This window comes from Phyllobates terribilis, unplaced genomic scaffold, assembly GCF_046119375.1.
Source record: "Phyllobates terribilis strain yellow unplaced genomic scaffold, ASM4611937v1 Scaffold_4__5_contigs__length_816908805, whole genome shotgun sequence".
Lineage (NCBI taxonomy): Eukaryota > Metazoa > Chordata > Amphibia > Anura > Dendrobatidae > Phyllobates > Phyllobates terribilis.
This window is the reverse complement of record NW_027362764.1, coordinates 326,276,506-326,296,970: the sequence shown is the minus strand read 5'-3', so window position 1 is coordinate 326,296,970 and position 20,465 is coordinate 326,276,506. Positions and strand designations below refer to the sequence as shown.

The 20,465-nt window shown below is 43.1% G+C and overlaps 1 protein-coding gene across 7 annotated transcripts in view; it reads left to right on the top strand.

The window, feature by feature from the left end:
- Positions 1–20,465, top strand: part of LOC141265383 (triple functional domain protein-like) — a 1,868,493-nt gene that overhangs the window by 751,271 nt on the left and 1,096,757 nt on the right. For all 7 annotated transcript variants that reach the window (XM_073678400.1, XM_073678401.1, XM_073678399.1 and 4 more), the window contains one exon: positions 9,819–10,010. In XM_073678400.1, coding sequence (XP_073534501.1) covers positions 9,819–10,010 — 192 coding nt within the window. The remainder of the gene's footprint in view (positions 1–9,818; positions 10,011–20,465) is intronic.

Sequence of the window (20,465 nt, the reverse complement as noted above, 5' to 3'; positions counted from 1 at the left end):
CAGAATAAAGCAATGCAAAAAAATATTTTTTTTTCTATAAAATTGTTTTATTGTGTAAAAGCGCCAAAACATAAAAAAAATACAGTAAGTGTAGTATCGCTGTAAACATACTGACCCGAAGAATAACGCTGCCTGATCACTTTTACCACACGCAGAACGGCATAAAAAAAACTCAAAAAACAATTCCTGAAGTGTTTGTTTTTGTTAACTTTACCTCCCAAAAAACGGAATAGAAAGCGATCAAAAAATGTCACGTACCCAAAAATGGTTCCAATAAAAATGTCAACTCGTCCCGCAAAAAACAAGCCGTCACATGACTCTATCGGCCGAAATATGGAAAAATTATAGCTCTCAAAATATGGTGATGCAAAAACTAGATTTTGCAAAAAAAAGCGGATTTTAGTGTGTGACGGCTGCCAAACATAAAAACCCGATATAAATCTGGTATCTCTGTAATCGCACCGACCCGAAGAATAAAGTAATCTAATCAGTTATATCACACTAGGAACGGCATAAAAGATAAATAAAACAAATATTATTCACCTGCTACTGATTTGTTTATTATGTCTCCCAAAGATCCCAGTAAGGCTCTGCCCACATTTATCCTGCGCTCTGCGCTGAGCACTTACACCAGAGTTTCCGTGTAAATCTCTGAAATACGTGATTCAGCCAGAACCCATGATGGAAGATTTCCTGTAATGAGGCAGATATAGGCCACTGTGGACGCCGTCTAGCCTGGGATCCCACGGTGTCATTTGTTTTAGGCGTGCATAAAAGTGCGGGTGGCCACAGTTTTGTGCACTTCTGAAAAAAAGGACACCACTTAACAGAGGCCAGACGGAGTCCAGAGTAACTCTGCTGCCTCATTACAGTGAATGGATCCCGCAGGGGTTTCATCTGAATTACATCACTTGGAAATTTAGATGGAAACCACGATGTAAGTGCTCAGCCTAGAGCGCCGGATAAATGTTACGTAAAATGTTCCCAATAAAAGCTTCAACTCAGTCCTCAAAAAAAGCTAGTCCCCACTCAGGTCCGTCATCTGTTAAAAATATAAGGGACTTCCAAATTACTGGTAGCAGAAAGGCTCTGGAAAAGCAAAATGGTCCTTGCCCCCCCAAAAGAAATTCAGAAAATTTTGTGCTCCCAAATCCAAATGCCTATTCTACAATAATTTGTCCTCCAATTGTCAAATAGCACTCTGTCCCCCCCAGATCTCGCCATATGGCTGAGCGGTATGATACAGCCACATATGGGGTATTGCCACTTTTAGAAGAAATTGTGTGACGCATTTCGGCACCATTTTTACCCATTGCCCTGTGTGAAAATGTAAAATCTGAGGGTAAAACATTTTTTTGTGGTAAAAATATAATTATGCTTTTTTCACTGCCCAATGGTATAAATTTAAAAATTAAAAAATGCTCACTATTTCCCTAGATGAATTCCTTGAGAGGTGTAGTTTACAAATTGGGGTCACTTGTGGGGGTTTCTGCTGTTTTGGCATGTCAGCGACTCTTCAAATGTGACATGGTGTCTGCTGCCTATCCCAGCCAACATAGCGCTTCTTTCTCTTCCGAACCCTGCCGTGCACCAAAGCAGTGGTTTTCCCCCACATATGGGGTATCGGTGTACTCAGGAGAAATTGTACAACAAATTTCATGGTGCAATTTATCCTGTTACCCTTATGATAATGCAAAATTAGGGAATGAAAAACATTTTTTATGGGAAAAATGTGAAAATTTTATTTTTACGGCTCAATATTATAAACTTCTGTGAAGCAGCTGGGGGTGCAAGGTGCTCGCCACACATCTAGATAAGTTCCCTAAGGGGTATAGTTTCCAAAATGGTGGCACTTGTGGGGGGTTTCCACTGTTTAGGCACATTAGGGGCTCCCCAAATGTGACATGGCGTCCGCTAATTATTCAAACAAATTTTACATTCAAAAAGTCAAATGGCGCTCCTTCCCTTTCAAACCCTGCCATGTGCCCAAACAGTAATTTGCCTCCACATATGGGGTATCGGCGTGTTCAGGAGAAATTGCACAACAAATTTCATGGTGCAATTTATCCTGTTACCCTTATGATAATACAAAATTAGGGAATGAAAAACATTTTTTGAGGGAAAAATGTGAAAATTTTATTTTTACGGCTCAATATTATAAACTTCTGTGAAGCAGCTGGGGGTGCAAGGTGCTCACCACACATCTAGATAAGTTCCCTAAGGGGTCTAGTTTCCAAAATGGTGGCACTTGTGGGGGGTTTCCACTGTTTAAGCACATTAGGGGCTCCCCAAATGTGAAATGGCGTCCGCTAATTATTCAAACAAATTTTACATTCAAAAAGTCAAATGGCGCTCCTTCCCTTTCAAACCCTGCCATGTGCCCAAACAGTAATTTGCCTCCACATATGGGGTATCAGCGTGTTCAGGAGAAATTGCATGACAAATTTCATGGTGCAATTTATCCTATTACCCTTATGATAATGCAAAATTAAGGGATGAAAAACGGTTTTGTGGGAAAAATGTGAAAATTTTATTTTTACAGCTCAATATTATAAACTTCTGTGAAGCACCTTGGGGTTCAAGGTGCTCACCACACATCTAGATAAGTTCCCTAAGGGGTCTAGTTTCCAAAATGGTGTCACGTGTGGGGGGTTTCCACTGTTTAGGCACATCAGGAGCTCTCCAAACGCAACATAGCGTCTGCTAATTATTCAGACAAATTTTACATTCAAAAAGTCTAATGGCGCTCCTTCCCTTCCGAACCCTGCCGTGCGCCCAAACAGTGGTTTTCCCTCACATATGGGGTATCAGCACGCTCAAGAGAAATTGCACCAAAAAATTTGGGGTCCATTTTTTCATGTTACCCCTGTAAAAATAAAAAAAATTGGGTCTAAAGTAACATTTTTGTGAAAAAAGTTAAATGTTCATTTTTTTCTTCCACATTCCAAAAATTCCTGTGAAGCACCTGAAGGGTTAATAAAGTTCTTGAATGTGGTTTTGAGCACCTTGAGGGGTGCAGTTTTTAGAATGGTGTCACTTTTGGGTATTTTCTGTCATAAAGACCCCTCAAAGTGACTTCAAATATGATGTGGTCCCTAAAAAAATGTTTTTGTAAATTTTGTTGGGAAAATGAGAAATCGCTGGTCAACTTTTAACCCTTATAGCTCCCTAACAAAAAAAAAATTTGGGTTCCAAAATTGTGCTGATGTAAAGTAGACATGTGGGAAATGTTATTTATTAACTATTTTGTGTGACATATCTCTCTGATTTAAGGGCATGAAAATTCAAAGTTTGAAAATTGCAAAATTTTCAAAATTTTCGCCAAATTTCCGATTTTTTTACAAATAAACACAAGTTATATCGAAGAAATTTTACCACTATCATGAAGTACAATATGTCACGAAAAAACAGTCTCAGAATCAGGGGAATACGTTGAAGCGTTCCAGAGTAATTACTTCATAAACTGGCAGTGGTCAGAATTGAAAAAATTGGCCCGGTCACGAAGGCAAAAACAGGCTCTGGCGCGAAGTGGTTAAAAAAGCAACTCTAGATTACTTTAAAGTGGATTATTATTGGCACAATCAGTATTGAAGACTTCCTGGGCCATGGCTGGCCTTAAAAAACAGAAGATCAGCTGGGAAAAAGTAAATCAGACTTGGGCAGAATTAAACAACAAGCGACTACGCGCCAAGGCCTCCCCTCTCAGCAGATTAAGAGAAGTCATGCACGCACAGATACAAAGCCGGCTCTGGTATCAACTCTAGTGGCTCACTGGGGAACTCTGGAGCAGAAGGAAATAAATCCAAATCCTACATTCAACAGAACCAAGGATAAGGTAAGCCCGGGTATAACAATGAAGATTCAACATAATCAGCTATTACTCTTCTCTATCAAATGGGGAAATTACCTCCATGGAATGTGACTTGTCACAACTGACAGATCACAAAGGCAGAGTTCTGTCACCAACGATAAATACTGTCAATCCATCAAGTGAATGCAGGAGAGAAGCCAGGCCACTGCGCTATACTAACTATAACTGCAGTGTCACAGCATTGAAAACTTAAGATATACGGGAGATTTCATCTTTTTGCCCAAAAAGATTCCTTTACTCCCAGAAAGAATGGCCTGTCCCAATTGACAGGACAAGTAGACAAGAGGCAGGAACTAAAAGGTAAAGCTGTCACCTCATCAATAGGGAGCGCAGGAGACTAATGCCAGTTACAGTGCTGAGGAGTCAACCTAAACAGCTGTTCACCTCTTCTCCCTCAAAGGAAAAAATTATCTCAATGAAAGAAGACCTGTCACAGTTGACAGATCTCAAAGCAAGGCTCTGATATCTATAAGAAGATATCATTATCAAATGAAAGCAGAAGAGAAATCAAAGCATGGCATTACATTTATGGTGACACCTTGCTGAGACCTCAAGAAAAACAGTAGATCTTATCTTCTTCTATAAACAATTAATTTACCACCACAAACAGAGTCCTGTCCCAATTCACAAGTCAAGACAAGTCACATGAAACAATTAGGAAAACTGTCACCTCATCAACAGAAGAGCACAGGAGGGAATGGCAGGTCTCAAAGCTGAGGATCCAATCTAAACCGACACCTTCCTCTCTCTCTAAAGCACACATGTCAAACTCTGGCCCTAAGGTTGATTATACAATGCTCAAAAAAATAAAGGGAACACTCAAATAACACATCCTAGATCTGAATAAATGAAATATTCTCATTGAATACTTTGTTCTGTACAAAGTTTAATGTGCTGACAACAAAATCACACAAAAATCATCAATGGAAATCAAATTTATTAACCAATGGAGGCCTGGATTTGGAGTCACCCCCAAAATTAAAGTGGAATAACACAATACAGGCTGATCCAACTTTGATGTAATGTCCTTAAAACAAGTCAAAATGAGGCTCAGCATTGTGTGTGGCCTCCACGTGCCTGTATGACCTCCCTACAACGCCTGGGCATGCTCCTGATGAGGTTGCGGATGGTCTCTTGTGGGATCTCCTCCCAGACCTGGACTAAAGCATCCGCCGACTCCTGGGCAGTCTGTGGTATACGTGACGTTGGTAGATGGAGCGAGGCATGATGTCCCAGATGTGCTCAATCGGATTCAGGACTGGGAAAAGGGCAGGCCAGTCCATAGCTTCAATGCCTTCATCTTGCAGGAACTGCTGACACACTCCAGCCACATGAGGTCTGGCATTGTCCTGCATTAGGAGGAACCCAGTGGCGACTTTGCCAATCCTGGTGTTCTGTGGCAAATGCCAATCGTCCTGCACGGTGTTGGGCTATGAGCACAACCCCCATATGTGGACGTCGGGCCCTCATATCACCCTCATGAAGTCGGTTTCTGACCGTTTGTGCAGACACATGCAAATTTGTGGCCTGCTGGAGGTCATTTTGCAGGGCTCTGACATTGCTCCTCCTGTTCCTCCTTGCACAAAGGCAGAGGTAGCGGTCCTGCTGCTGGGTTGTTGCCCTCCTACGGTCCCCTCCACATCTCCCGGTGTACTGGCCTGTCTCCTGGTATCGCCTCCAGCCTCTGGATACTACGATGACAGACACAGCAAACCTTCTTGCCACAGCTCGCATTGATCTGCCATCCTGGATGAGCTGCACTACTCGAGCAACTTCTGTGTGTTGTAGAGTCCATCTCATGCTACCACGAGTGTAAAAGTACAACCCACATTCAAAAATGACCAAAACATCAGCCAGAAAACATTGGTACTGAGATGTGGTCTGTGGTCCCCACCTGCAGAGCCACTCCTTTATTGAGTGTGTCTTGATAATTGCCAATAATTTCCATCTATTGTCTAGTCCATTTGCACAATAGCATGTGAAATTGATTGTCAATCAGTGTTGCTTCCTAAGTGGACAGTTTGATTTCACAGAAGTTTGATATACTTGGAGTTATATTCTGTTTACGTGTTCCCTTTATTTTTTGAGCAGTGTATTTCGCCCGCAATGCCATATAGAGGACTATGTGGGGCCATTATACTGTGTGGAGGGCTATATGGATATAATTACAATGTACTCTTTTATGGGACAACCCTTTTTAAGCTTGTTTCCATATTAGATGATGATGAAAAACTTCCTCAATTGTACATTTTTTTTTTTTTAATAAATATCAATGTTGGCCCCCGACTTTGTCTAAGTTTTTAATTTTGGCCCTCTGTGTATTTGAGTTTGACATCCCTCCTGTAAAGAAATGTAGCACCCTGAGGATTCGGCTGCTACAGGGGTATTGCACCTCAACCCAGAGGTGTGATATTCCACTCCCGGGTAAGGAAGGAGTGTGGAACTGAGCTCGGTAGGCTGCATGCACTACACACATCCCATTTCCGAGGAACAGGCCGACGGTACTCCCACTTAGAAATGTGCAGGTACGACCGAGTCTGTTCCTGGCTGGAGTGGGAGGGGGGTGGTACATCCCATGTAGTGTAGGGGCAGATAGGGGGAGCAGCCTGGGTAAAGATAGGAGCTCATTGGGTGCTGGTCACCTGAGCTCACACATAGAGGGTGTATATAAGGTGGGCACCAACTAAGAACAGGGTCAGATGCAGAGAACAAGTCAGCCAGCAGAGGAGAAGAAAGACCCAGAGTGAGAGAGGAGCAGAGAAAGCAGGACCCAGAGGGGGAACAGAAGGGACTCCAAGATCCCAAAGATAAACAGCGGGTGAAGAGTCGGCATCAGGGTACCGGAACCCAAGCTGGTGGGGGTAAAAACATTCCCCAGCCAGAGACCGGAGACCGTGGGCAGCGTTTGCCACGGTCACCCACCACATCCACCCCGAAGGCACACCACATGAAGGGTCAGGGAACCCAGGGCCAAGGGTGTCCCAACAGAAGGCCCGAGGGAGCTGGACCTAGGTGGATCACTGGTGGGGACGGCCAGAGAACGGGACAGAAAGAGAGCTCAGGGCCACGCTCCGGACTTGTTTGGGGGTTGGCTGGATCCAGGACCTGGTGGACGCAGCACGGCTCGGGTGGTCACTCGCAGCTGGAGTGACCAGTACAACATCTGCAGTAAGTAAACACCCTTAACTGCACAACCCGACTCTGTCTTCACTGCCGTCTGCACTACACCACCACAACCCCCATCCTCTGCACCTGTCCCCTCTGAGGCTATGCCCCTCCCGTTGGGGGTTATCCCACCAAGCTGCGCACCCACCATCAGCCTCAGCGGACCCTGCTGCAGCGGCGGCCACAGTGACCGCATCACAACGGGTGGCGTAGTCGACACAAAAGAACTCTTAATAACATCTGTAGGACTGCCACATTAACACTGAGCTTGACGCCCTGGGCACGGGCCGGGTCACAGCCGCTCGGAGACTACAACCCCCCATCTGATCCGGTGCCGGGTATTCCCCTCAAAAAGGAATATGTCCCAGGGGGCGCGTCAGAAACACTTATCTCCATGAAAGATGACCTGTCACAAATGACAGACCATGAAGGTAAAGCTGCAGAACCATGTGGAAGAGCTGTCAATCCACCAATACACCAGCGCAGGAAGGAAGGCATGGCATTGTGTTATGCTAATTGTACCAGCTGTGAAACCAAACTCCAGTTCCTCTCTCAGGGATTATCCAGTGCTGAACCATGGACAAGGTAAATCCAGTGAGGCAAACAGGGATACAGTTTTTTTACAAAACATAGGAAGCTTTCTAGCTTCAGATAAAATAGTACATTTTTATTCACAAAAATCCTTTAAAAATACATATTACCACGGTCACCATCCTCTCCCAGATGGTATATTAACCACAGACTCGTTTCGAACTGCTGTCCTTAATCATTGCATTATCACATAAGATCGTGTCATAAGACTAGCTCATCGACGCCCCTGCCACATGATCATGGGGCTCAGATGGGTTGGTATGACAGCTGGGCGTCTGCAGAAGACCACTGTGCCTATCATTGCAGATCTCCTATAGACACTGGCCCATGGCCGGCGTTCATAGGAAATTATAATTTCTTCTTCCATGTGTAGCACAACCGATCAGACGATCGCAGCTTCAGGTCTCTTGAAGCCAGTGAAAAGTGTAAAAAAAAATGTTTAAAAGAAATAAAAGTTCAAATCACCCCCCTTTTGCCCCATTCAAAATAAAACTATAAAAAAAATTCACATCTTTAATATTGCCGCGTTCAGAAATGTTCCATCTATCAAAATATAAAACAAATTAATCCCATCAGTAAACGGCATATCAAGAAAGAGAATCGAAACTCCAGAATTACGTTTTTTTGGTCGCCACAATATCGGTTGTTGTTGCAATTTATTGCAATCAAAACATCCTACCCAAAATAGTATCTATAAAAACGTCAGCTCGGAGCGCAAAGAAATAAACCCTCACCCAGCCCCAGATACCGAAAATTGGAGACACTACGGGTCTTGGAATACGGTGCCATTTTTTATTTATTTATTTTTACAAACATTGGAATTTTTTTTTCACCACTTAAATAAAAAAGACCCCATGCATGTTTGGTATCTGCAAACTCGTAATGACCCGGAGAATCATAATAGCAGGTCAGTTTTAGCATTTAGTGAACATGGTAAGAAAAAACAATTGTGGAATTGCACTTCTTTTTTTGCAATTTCTCCACACTTGGAATTTGTGTTAGTGTGCCATCCACGCACTTGGTCCGTGTCACTGTGCCATATATGTATACGTGTGTGATATTCATGTGTTTGTGTGCTGTCCGTATCGTGTGTCTGTGTGCTGTCAGTGTGACACATATGAAATGTTATGCCTCATAGAAATTAAAGAGTTAAGTATTAAAGATGTTCAAAGATAGAGATAGTGAAGAGGAACATGTTAGATAGATAAAAATAGGTCAGTGTGCTATATAAAGGGCCACTAGCCCTAACGGTTCCCAGGCTATTAATACCAGCTCACAGTTGTTTGCTTACCCTTTACTGGTTAGTTTAGGGGGACCACAGAAAAAAATGACCTAGGGTCTCGCTATAATTGCTAACCAGCAAAGGCTAAACAGACAGCTTTGGGCTGATATTAATAGCCTGGGAAGGGGCCATGAATATTTGCTCTCCTCCAAGACTAAAAACATCAGCCCTCAGCCACCCCAGAAACAGCACATCTTACAGATGCGCCAAATCTGGCGCTTAGCCTCGTTCTTTTCACATGCCCTGGTGTGGTGGCAAGTGGGTTAATATTTGTGGGGTTGATGTCAGCTTTGTAATGTCAGCTGACATATAGCCTAGAGGTTAGTAATGGAGAGGCGTCTATAATACATCCCCATTACTAACCCTGTAATGTAAATTAAATGAAGACACACACAGAAAAAAAATCCTTTATTTGAAATAAACACTCCTCATCCTTTTTTATTCATTTATTAATGTAAAATGAAAATAATACATCACAGTATTCCTCACCTGTCTGTCGATAATCCATTTGTGCCACGAAGAGCCCAACCCAGCTACAGTTGGATGCATTGCTGAGCAGTGGCATGATGCGACTGCTCAGCTGAGCATCCAGGAGACGCTGAGCGTGGGAATGCAGCTTCAGTGACCAGCGGTGACGTCTGTGAGGTTACTGACGGTCACAGGCTGCGGTTCCCATGGTGAGCTTCTGTGTGAGCTGGCCTATGAACTGCGGTAACCTTAATGACGTTACTGCTCGCTGCGAGCAGCGTCATCATTAAGGTCCATTTGGAAAACCTGACATGGGTGCACCACCATTGAATACAGTGGGTATGCGTGTGTCCGTATTTGAGGTCCTTAAAAATGGACAAGAAAAACTGACGCGTGAAACGGTCCTCATGTTGTTTTATAACCCTATCTTTTTCATTTCAGAAAACACATCAGAGTGCATTGCAGGTGCAGCAGAAAGCTGAGGCTATGCTTCAAACCAATCATTATGATATGGATATGATTAGGGACTGTGCTGAAAAAGTAGCCTCGCACTGGCAACAGTTGATGTTAAAAATGGAAGATCGTTTGAAACTAGTGAATGCCTCTGTAGCTTTTTATAAAACTTCAGAGCAGGTATGTAATTCAAAAATAAGAAATACATAACTAATAATTGTATTGCACTGATGCAGCTTCCATGTGTAGAACCCGCCTTGTATGATGTCTGTGTGGCCTAACAAGAAAACTGCACATGTTTTCCAAAAGAATAATGTGTCACTTTACAAGTTATAAACAAAAAACTCAAAATAGGTGCACCACGCAGAGCCTACCCTGTGTATTATGTATGTCATATATTAAAATTTGCAAAGTCTAGACAAAATTGTAATGGTTGATGTGAACTTAACCTAAAGTACATTTTGTCCACTACTTTGTGCTAGGAATCGGTTCATTACATGTTACACAATTTAAAACATTGTACACAATTTCTATATTTATATTTTCAAAAACAACTTAACTTTCACTTCATAATCTTTAGTTTTGTTTCACACCACATTTTTGTAATCTTTAAAGGGGTTGTCTGCTACTTTTATATTCATGACCTATCCCTATCATGGGTCATCAATATCAGGTTAGTGCGGGTATTAGCTGCAGAGCTAAAACGCTTGGTCAACTGTACATTGACTGTGGTCGTGAATTGCACATCCTTCCATATTTGAATGTATTCACTAGCCCTCTGCGACCACTATACAATGTTCACAGCTATACTGTTCCACTCTGTAGCTGATAGCATCCGGCCGGTGGCATTAGAAATAGCTGAGTGGTGCTGGTGTTGGGTGTCATATTTCCATGAATCTGGTATTGATGACGTATCCTAAGGGCATGTGCACACAACCCAGTGTTTTTTCATGACAGAAAATCTTGTCGATTGTGCCAGGTGTGAACATAGTGTGATCTAATATTCACAGATGAGAAGAAAATACAGAAAAAAATGTTTCCATCTTCTCCGTTCTGTCAGTCTATGGAAATCGAACTGTGCTCAGATGTCATCCGAGTGGAGCCCAATGTTTTCACAGACTCATTAAGTTTCATGGCTGAGTGCAAACCAAATGTCGTCTCAAACTCAGGCATGCAGCGCTGCTTTTTTTTTCCTCGGTTCAAGAACAAAATCTGACGTGCACGGCCCCATAGAATGATATTGGTAAAAGTGCGATCCGATGTTTTGTCGGATCGCACTTGTACCGAATATAGGCCATGTGCACGAGCCCTAAGGAAATGTCATCAATATAAAAGTAGTGGAAAACCTCTAATAGCTGCATGTTTCTTAATAATTATTTTTATTACATTTTTAGAACTTGAATATACTGTGAAAGAGTCACTGGTGTTATATGTGAGGGGAGATATGTTTCACTACGCTTATTAGCCTTAGTGAACTAAAGCCTACAATTTCCTCCAGCATGTTATGTGTCGGGGGTTAATTCATTATATTCAATGGTTGTGGTTTTTGTGAGTAGGTAATAGACGGATGGGATGCCTACTCACCATATCTCCACATCAAGGGTGTGGCTTGGAGCAGTTAAATACTCAATCACTGTGTTTTTTTCTCTATAGTGTGTGGTCTGGAGAGTGAAGTCTCCAGGCTGTGTGTGGTGAAGCCAGAGAGCTCCACCGAAGAACTGGTGTTTGGTAGGACTTCACTGTGTTACCCAGAGCAGGCGAAGCCCCGCTCACTTATGGACTGTGCTATACTTTATCTTTTGTTTCCCCCGTTATCCCAGAGAGGACTTGTCTATTTTTGTGGAAGCCTGCTGTAGTTTATGCCATCTAATAAACCAGCAGGAAGTTAACCCGAGACATGTGTCCTGATTCTACCTCTGTGAGAGCCGAGCAAGTCGCTCTACCACAATACATACAATGAAAGTGAGGACTTAAAATCATTTAGAATATCCTGTCCGCATGTTATCTTATTTCACAATCATAATACACATTAAAAGGAAAAAGAAAACCCCAATTAACTTACCTCCCCCCCATGTAGAAGAAATAACAGAAAATAGCAAGTGTTATTTTATTCCCAACCTAGTAATGTAGATTTTGTCACTAGCACTCATGGCTCTTAAAGCTTTCTTAATGCGACCCCTATGTCTTCTAGTAAATACCAGCTAGTCTGTTTAACCCCTTTACCCCCGAGGGTGGTTTTCACGTTAATGACTAGGCCGATTTTTACAATTCTGACCACTGTCAATTTATGAAGTAATTACTCTGGAACGCTTCAACGGATCCCCCTGATTCTGAGACTGTTTTTTTGTGACATATTGTACTTCATGATTGTGGTAAAATTTCTTCGATATCACTTGCGTTTATTTGTGAAAAAAATTTAAATTTGGCGAAAATTTAGAAAATTTTGCAATTTTCAAAATTTGAATTTTTATGCCATTAAATCGGAGAGATATGTCACACAAAATAGTTAATAAATAACATTTCCCACATGTTTACTTTACATCAGCACAATTTTGGAACCAAAATTTTTTTTGTTATGGAGCTATAAGGGTTAAAAGTTGACCAGCGATTTCTCATTTTTCCAACAAAATTTACAAAACCCTTTTTCTAGGGACCACATCACATTTGAAGTCACTTTGAGAGGTCTTTATGACAGAAAATACTCAAAAGTGACACCATTCTAAAAACTGCACCCCTCAAGGTGCTCAAAACCACATTCAAGAACTTTATTAACCCTTCAGGTGCTTCACAGGAATTTTTGGAATGTGGAAGAAAAAAATGAACATTTAACTTTTTTCACAAAAATGTTACTTTAGACCCAATTTTTTTTATTTTCGCAGGGGTAACAGGAAAAAATGGACCCCAAAATTTGTTGTGCAATTTCCCCTGGGCACGCAGATACCCCATATGTGGAGAAAAAACACTGTTTGGGCGCACGTCAGGGCTCGGAAGGGAAGGAGCGCCATTTGAATTTTCGATTGTAAAATTTGCTTGAATAATTAGCGGACGCCATGTTGCGTTTGGAGAGCCCCTGATGTGCCTAAACAGTGGAAACCCCCCACAAGTGACCCCATTTTGGAAACTAGACCCCCCTGGGACCTTATCTAGATGGGTGGTGAGCATTTTGAACCCCCAGGTGCTTCACAAATTAATCCGTAAAAATGAAAAAGTGGGAAAAAAAACCCACTTTTTTATTTTTACAGATTAATTTGTGAAGCACCTGGGGGTTCCAAGTGCTCACTATGCATCTAGATAGGTGCCTTAGGGGGTCTAGTTTCCAAAATGGGGTCACTTGTGGGGAAGCTCCAATGTTTAGGCACACAGGGGCTCTCCAAGCGCAACATGGTGTCCGCTAACAATTTGAGCCGATTTTCCACTCAATTTGTTAGCGGACACCATGTCGCGTTTGGAGAGCCCCTGTGTGCCTAAACAGTGGAAACCCCCCACAAGTGACCCCATTTTGGAAACTAGACCCCTCAAGGATTTTATCAAGGGGTATAGTGAACATTTTGAACCCAGAGGTACGACACAGAATTTGATAACATTAGGTCATCATGTTGAATAAGTTGTCATTAGTCTTGAGCGCAAGTGCTCGCTACTTGAGTTTGCATCGGGTAATCAGGTATGCTCCATGTACTGCGTGTGCTCGAGTGACATACTCGAGTCCCTGCCCCGCATATTTCACAGTTATTAGACACCCAAAAAAAACATGCAGGGATCGCTCGTGCATGGCAGGCAATCCCCGCAAAGTTTTTTGGCCGCGAAGCATATGGGGCTCAGACTCGAGCATGTCACTCAAATACCCACGATACTCAATGCATACCAGAGCACCCGATGCAAACTCAAGTAGCGAGCACTTGCGTTCAACACTGGTCGCCATATCGTCATCTTTTTTTCTTACTTTTGAAAAAAATCCCAACCCCAACCCCAGCCCTAACCATAGCACAACCATAACCCTAGCACAACCCTAACCCGAGAGTTTATTTTTTACGCCGTTCCTCGTTTGGTGTAAGTGATTAGACGACTTTATTCTTCGGGTTGGTGCGATTACAGTGATACCAGAATCATAGGCGGTTTTAATGATTGACAGCTGTCACACACTAAAAGACGCATTTTTTGTTAAATCTAGTTTTTGCATCGCCATATTTTGAGAGCTATAATTTTTCCAGATTTTGGCAGACAGAGTCATGTGATGGCTTGTTTTTTGCGGGATGAGTTGACGTTTTTATTGGTCCCATTTTCAGGCACGTGACATTTTTTGATCGCTTTCTATTCTGATTTTTGGGAGGCAGAATAAACAAAAACCAACAATTCAGAAATTAATTTTTTTTTTTTTTTTTTTATTCTATTCTGCGTGTGGTAAAATTGATAAGGTAGCTTTATTCTTTGGGTCAGTACGTTTACAACGGTACAACATTTATATTGTTTTTCTATGTTTTGGCGCTTTTACACAATAAAAGCTATTTTATAAAAAAAATTATTTTTTTGCATTGCTTTATTCTGAGAGCTATAACTTTTTGATTTTTCGGATGATGGAGCTGTGTGTCAGCTTCTTTTTTGCGGGACAAGATGATGTTTTCAGCGGTACCATTTTTATTTATATTCATCTTTTTGATCGCGTGTTATTCCATTTTTTGTTTTGGTCGGTATGATGATAAAGCATTGTTTTTTGCTTTGTTTTTTTTTTTTTTTTTACCGTGTTCACTGAAGGGGTTAACTAGTTGGACAATTTTATAGGTCATTCCGGACGCGGCGATACCAAATATGTGTACTTTTATTGTTTGTTTGCTTTTTTTTCATAATAATATTTTTTGATGGGTACATTATATTTTTATTTTTGGTGGATTATTTTTTTTATTTTTTTTTAAATATTTTGACAATTTTTTTTATTTATTTTTTCACTTTCTGGGAGTTTTTACACTTTTTTACTTTGTCCCACTCTGGGACTTTAACTTTTTTTATTCTGATCGCCTGCACAGCATAGGGATGGAGCACCATCCTTGTGCTATGCAGGTAGTCAGCGCTGCACAGTGAGAACATTGTGTGGTCGCACACTGCGCATGACCAGACAATGTTCCTGCTGCCTGGTGACCCGGATGTTGTCATGACGACATCGGGTCGTAATGGCAACACCCGGGAAGCCACGTCAGACAGCACTGGAGGCCGGAAGAGGAGGTGAGTATACCGATCACCTCCCTTTTCCACCGCAATGCTGCGATCGACTTCGATCGCAGCATTGCAGGGGTTAATGTTTTGGGAGCGGTGCGGGACCGCTCCCTGCACATAGTACCGGGTGTCAGCTGTGACAATCAGCTGACACCCGGTGGCGATCGCGCCCGCACAGCCTGTGTGCACGCGCGATCGTGATGACGTACTAATACTGGTCAGGCTCCTAAAGCCCAGGGCACTGACGCGTATTAATACGTCATGGGCTGTAAAGGGGTTAAATGGTTTCATAATTTCAATAAGTTCTTCATTAGTATGGTGATTAAACAAAAAACATCTCCATTTTATCATAAGTGCTCTTATACTTTTTTTCTTTATTACGTTCAGCCTCCAACCGTTCCAAGTGAAATAGCTCTTTCAATTGATTTATCACAGCTTTCTTATTAGGGGGTTTCGCGCTTAACCATAACTTTAAAATGCTTATTTTCATTATTAGACATACGGAGTGGAATAAGGGAGCCAAACCACCTCCTTTTTTCTTTTCCCGTAATGGATCACTATACCCACTCCCCCCACAAACATGAAAGAGAAAGGGGAGAGGGTGCAATGCCATATTTCCTATGCCCATATCATCCAGCATGTTTTTTATATCCTTCCAGAATATTTGTATTTTTGGGCAATTCCACAGCCCATTCAACAAGTCTGCATTTTGGGCATTGCTTTAGCCTATCTCTCATTTTATCGGAGGGTGGTAAATTAAATGCGATTATGGCTGTGTGCATAATTCTAAAGTGCATGTCTCTCCAGACCTCACTTAAGACATTTTTCCGAACCTCCCACCAACCTGTCAATATTTCTTCACCAATTTCTTCAATCTCTATCTGATTTGACCAATTTTTGAATAGTTGTGAATTATTACAGCACTCACTCACTAATTTTAGCCCTTTGTATAAATTGAATATCTTTTGTGTGCCCCTCCCAGTAAAGAGAAATGTATCAATCAAATTTATCTTTGTTTCTTCTCTAAGTTTTATTAATTGTTACATAACCATCCACCTAACTTGCCCATATTGCAAAAATATCCACCTGTCCTCTACATCATGTAACAATTTACCAACTTTATGATTTCCTTTAGATATCCATTCCTTGGATAGACCATTTTCATTTAATATTTGAAAGCCGGATTATCCTATAATGGGAAATCTTTTGAGATTCTCCATGATAGCTTTAGTTTCCTTCTTACCTTTTTCCAAGTGGCTATCGTGTCACGATAAACTATAGAGTTTTTAATATATTTGGGTATTAGGCCTAAAAGCGTGTCCAGGAGTGCTACCAAGTTCCATGGATGAGCATAGGCTTTTTCCATCAGAATATCTGAATATCCACTAGTATCTTTAAACCAATATGTCGTGAAATACAGGCCTAGTTATAGCCTCTTATATCGGGTAGATTAACACCCCCCTCATCTTTTGGCGCCATCAATATTCTCAACCTTATAACTTAAAGTCTTTTACTTTTCCAAATAAACTTTCTGATTGCTGCGTTAATTTTTTTCACGTCCAAGTGTTTTAACAGCTTAGGAATGGTCTACAGAGGATACATTAATTTTGAGATGCTCATCATTTTTAGTAAATGAATGCTGCCCAGGAGGCTCAAAGGAAGATTTTTCCACCTATCTAACGGTGAATTTTTGATATGATTGGTGGGAAGTTTAGATTATATACTGAACAACCCCCCCCCCCATCAATTTTATTTGTAGGATGGTGGGAAGAACGGTTTATTTTTTTCTGTAGTCAATCCATTATCAGAGGATTTAATTTGGTACAGTCGCTATTGGTGATGGGCGAACTTGAAAACTAAAGTTTGGGGTCTGTACCGAACACCCACTGTTCAGGCGCAGACGCCGGACACGGACTTCCTCAGAAAGTCCGTGTTACTGTTCGGGTTTGGGTGTTTTGCGGTCATTTGCGTGACTGCAGAGTAAACACAGGCTCTGATCGTCAGTAATTGCATTACTGTGGTCTGAGAGCTGTGGGATCATGCTGACAGGTGTCAGCATGATCTCACAGCTGTGACATAGGCGCCGGCTGATGGTACTACTACCGCCATCAGCCGGTGCCTACTTAAATAGGAAATAGCGAGCGCAGGCGCCGCTGAATGGGAGCAGTAGTCTCTCACCAGTGGTGCATGTGCTGAAAGTGAAAAACAATGGTAAAATTTTTTTAAAAATTATTCAAATAAAAAAACACATACTCACCTACACCTTGTCCCTGATGTTCTCCGCCCCTGAAAAAAAAAAAACACCATATACTCACCTTACACTTAGTCCCCAAAGCCCATGATCACCTGTAATAAAGGTAAAATAACAAACCAACCTCATACTCACCTGTCCGCTGCAGTCCAAACATCGAGGGTCCCACGACGATCCCATGAATAGAACGGCCCCATTGTGAAATGTGACCGCTCTATTCTGAAGCCGACAATACACTGACTCTGAATGCCGGCAAATGAGATCAGCACATGGGCGGTGGGAATTTTCCCACACTCATGCTGACAACAATGAGTTGAACTGAGTTCATGTAACATGAACTTGGCTCACCTCATTGACTGCACTGTGAGTCACTGAGGAGCGCAAGTATTCTTGCGCTCCTCAGTGTCTCCTGCAGGATGGCAGACTGGATGGTCTCATCCAGCTACTATCCAGCCTGTCATCTAAATGTAGCAGAGCTGGACACGTCGTGGGACACATGGAAAACTTCATGTTGGAAAGGTAAGGATGAGTTTGGTTTATTATTTTATTTTTATTGCAGGAGACAATGGCTTCAGGTGGAATGGGCATGATGGTAAGTAGAGTTTAATTAAGGATATTAAAAGTTTTCTGAGTATGTTTAAATTTTTTTTATTCACGGTGTGGGTGTCTTTATTTTACATTTCACTTCTACTATGGGATTAATAATGGGGGCTTCTTATAGACGCCTCTCCATTACTAACCTGGGCTTGATGTCAGCTGGCATTATAAGCTAACATCAACCCCAACCCTATAACCCCACTGACACTGCTACAGAGCAGTGGGCAGAGCGAGGCTAAGTGCCAGAATTCGCACATCCTATGGATGCGCCATCTCTAGGGTGGCTGAGGGCTTCTGTTTGTAGCCTCGGAGGGGGCCAATATTCATGGCCCATTTCTAGGCTATTAATATCAGCCCCCAGATGTCTGCCTAGCCTTTGCTGGCTGTTAAAATAGGGGGGACTCCACGTCAAATTTTTTTTGGGGTCCCCCATTTTAATAGCATGTGAAGGCTAAGTATACAGCTGGGGGCTGATGTTACGCTCGCGCCCGGACTGACTGGTGTGAGCGTGATTAGTGATCCCACTGTACCATGAACCGAGGAGTGCCTGGAGGGGCGTAACTAAGTATCAACCCGATCCGACCAAGGTCGCACGGCGGCTAACGACTCCATGAACCAGGGAGGAACCGAGCAGAGGGATCAGGTGCTACTTCAGGTCAGACCCCGGTCACAGCTGTTGACCCACACCGGGGAATGCAGGAACAGGCAGGTTAGGCTGGCATACAGACAGGTGGGTATTGGCAGGCACGGCTGGTATGCAGACAGGTGGGTACTGACAAGCACGGCTGGTATGCAGACAGGTGGGTACTGGTAAGCACGGCTGGAGTGCAGACAGGTAGGTACTAGCAGGTTGGAGCGCAGGCTGGATAGAGTCCAGTACAGACTGGGAGACAGGAACAGAGCCGCAGATGCGGTAGACAAGCAGAGTAAAGTGAAACCGCTGGAGTGGAGGACAAGGCAGAGCAGAGCGGAACCGCAGGTGCGGTGGGCAAGGCAGAGCAGAGCGAAACCGCCGGAGCGGTGGACAAGGCAGAGCAAAGCGAAACCGCAGGTGTGGTGAGCAAGCCGAGCGGAGCAAAATCGCAGGTGCGGTGAGCAAGGCAGAGCAGAGAGGAACCGCCAGAGCGGTGGGCTAGGCAGAGCAGAGGGGAACCACCGGAGCGGTGAGCAAGCAGAGCAGAACTAAACCGCAGGTGCGGTGAACAAGGCAGAGCAGAGAGGAACCGCCGGAGCGGTGGGCTAGGCAGAGCAGAGGGGAACCGCCGGAGCGGTGAGCAAGCAGAGCAGAACTAAACCGCAGGTGCGGTGAACAAGGCAGAGCAGAGAGGAACTGCCGGAGCGGTGGGCTAGGCAGAGCAGAACAGGGCTGACGGTGCAGGCAGAGAGGACAGAGCTCTGTTCACATGGAACAGACTGAAAGATACAGGAAGATGGCTAGAACACAGGAGGTAGATTCGAAGGAAGGGAAAAGGGACAAGCAGAACCAGATACACACAAGGTACTTACAATGAAGTCGCGAGTGGACGCAAAACTCACAAACAGAAGTACAGAGACAATGAGTAGGAGTTAGGTGCTGGTTCAGACACTGTAGGAAAAGGGAGGGTACTGACATAGAGACAAAACAGGTAACAGGCTAAGAGACAGTTCAGACAGGAACTGATACTGCAACGAGATACAGTAATGAGCCTTGGTATACGGCCCCCAGGGTGGCGGAAATGGACTAGAAGTCACAGATACAGGCAACAGGCTTCGGTATACAGCCCCTAGGGTGGCAGAACAGACTAGAAGTCAGAGATACAAGTAACAGGCCTGGGTATACGGCCCCCGGGGTGGCAGAAACAGACTAGATACAGGACAGGACCTGGCAATTCAGTTGCAAGGACAAACTGAGTGAAGATGTTTCTCAGGCACCTCCTTCTGGGTGGAGGGGGTTTAAATATCCAGTGACTCACAGCAATAGGATGGAGACTCATTAGGGGTGCGCCCACAGCAGCTATAAGAATGAGGAAGTAACCGCGCCTCCGCCCTAAGCAGTCAGTCAAGAGGCATGCACACAGCATGAACTGGAGCAAGGTTTAGGTTTGCAGGCTAGACTGATGGGTAACATTGCGGTCTTGCATGGTGGGAGGTGGTGCACTATGCAAGCACGCCGCCAGGGATGTTACAGCTGATATTAGTAGCCTGGGAAGCTCCATGGGTATTACCCCCTTCCCAGGCTAAAAACATCTGCCCCAGCTGTCCGCTTTCCCTCTGCTGGTTAATAAAATTATGAGGGACCCCACGCCATTTTTTTTCCAGAAAGTTAATGATTTGTCAATATATTACATGAATAGTAAGGTACACACGCAAAGCACGGATTGTATCGCTCACTTATTTATGTCTATTACCTATCTATCCATATATCTATCATATAAGAAGGCAGCACTCCAAAAATTGTGAAAAAAGAGTACTTTATTAGTCCATCAGAAGTGGCAACGTTTTGGCTGAGCACAGCCTTTTTCAAGCACTGAGACATAGTTAGTGAGGTGGTTATATAGCATCAAATTAACATGTTACAATAATAGTCAACTTATCATAATTTA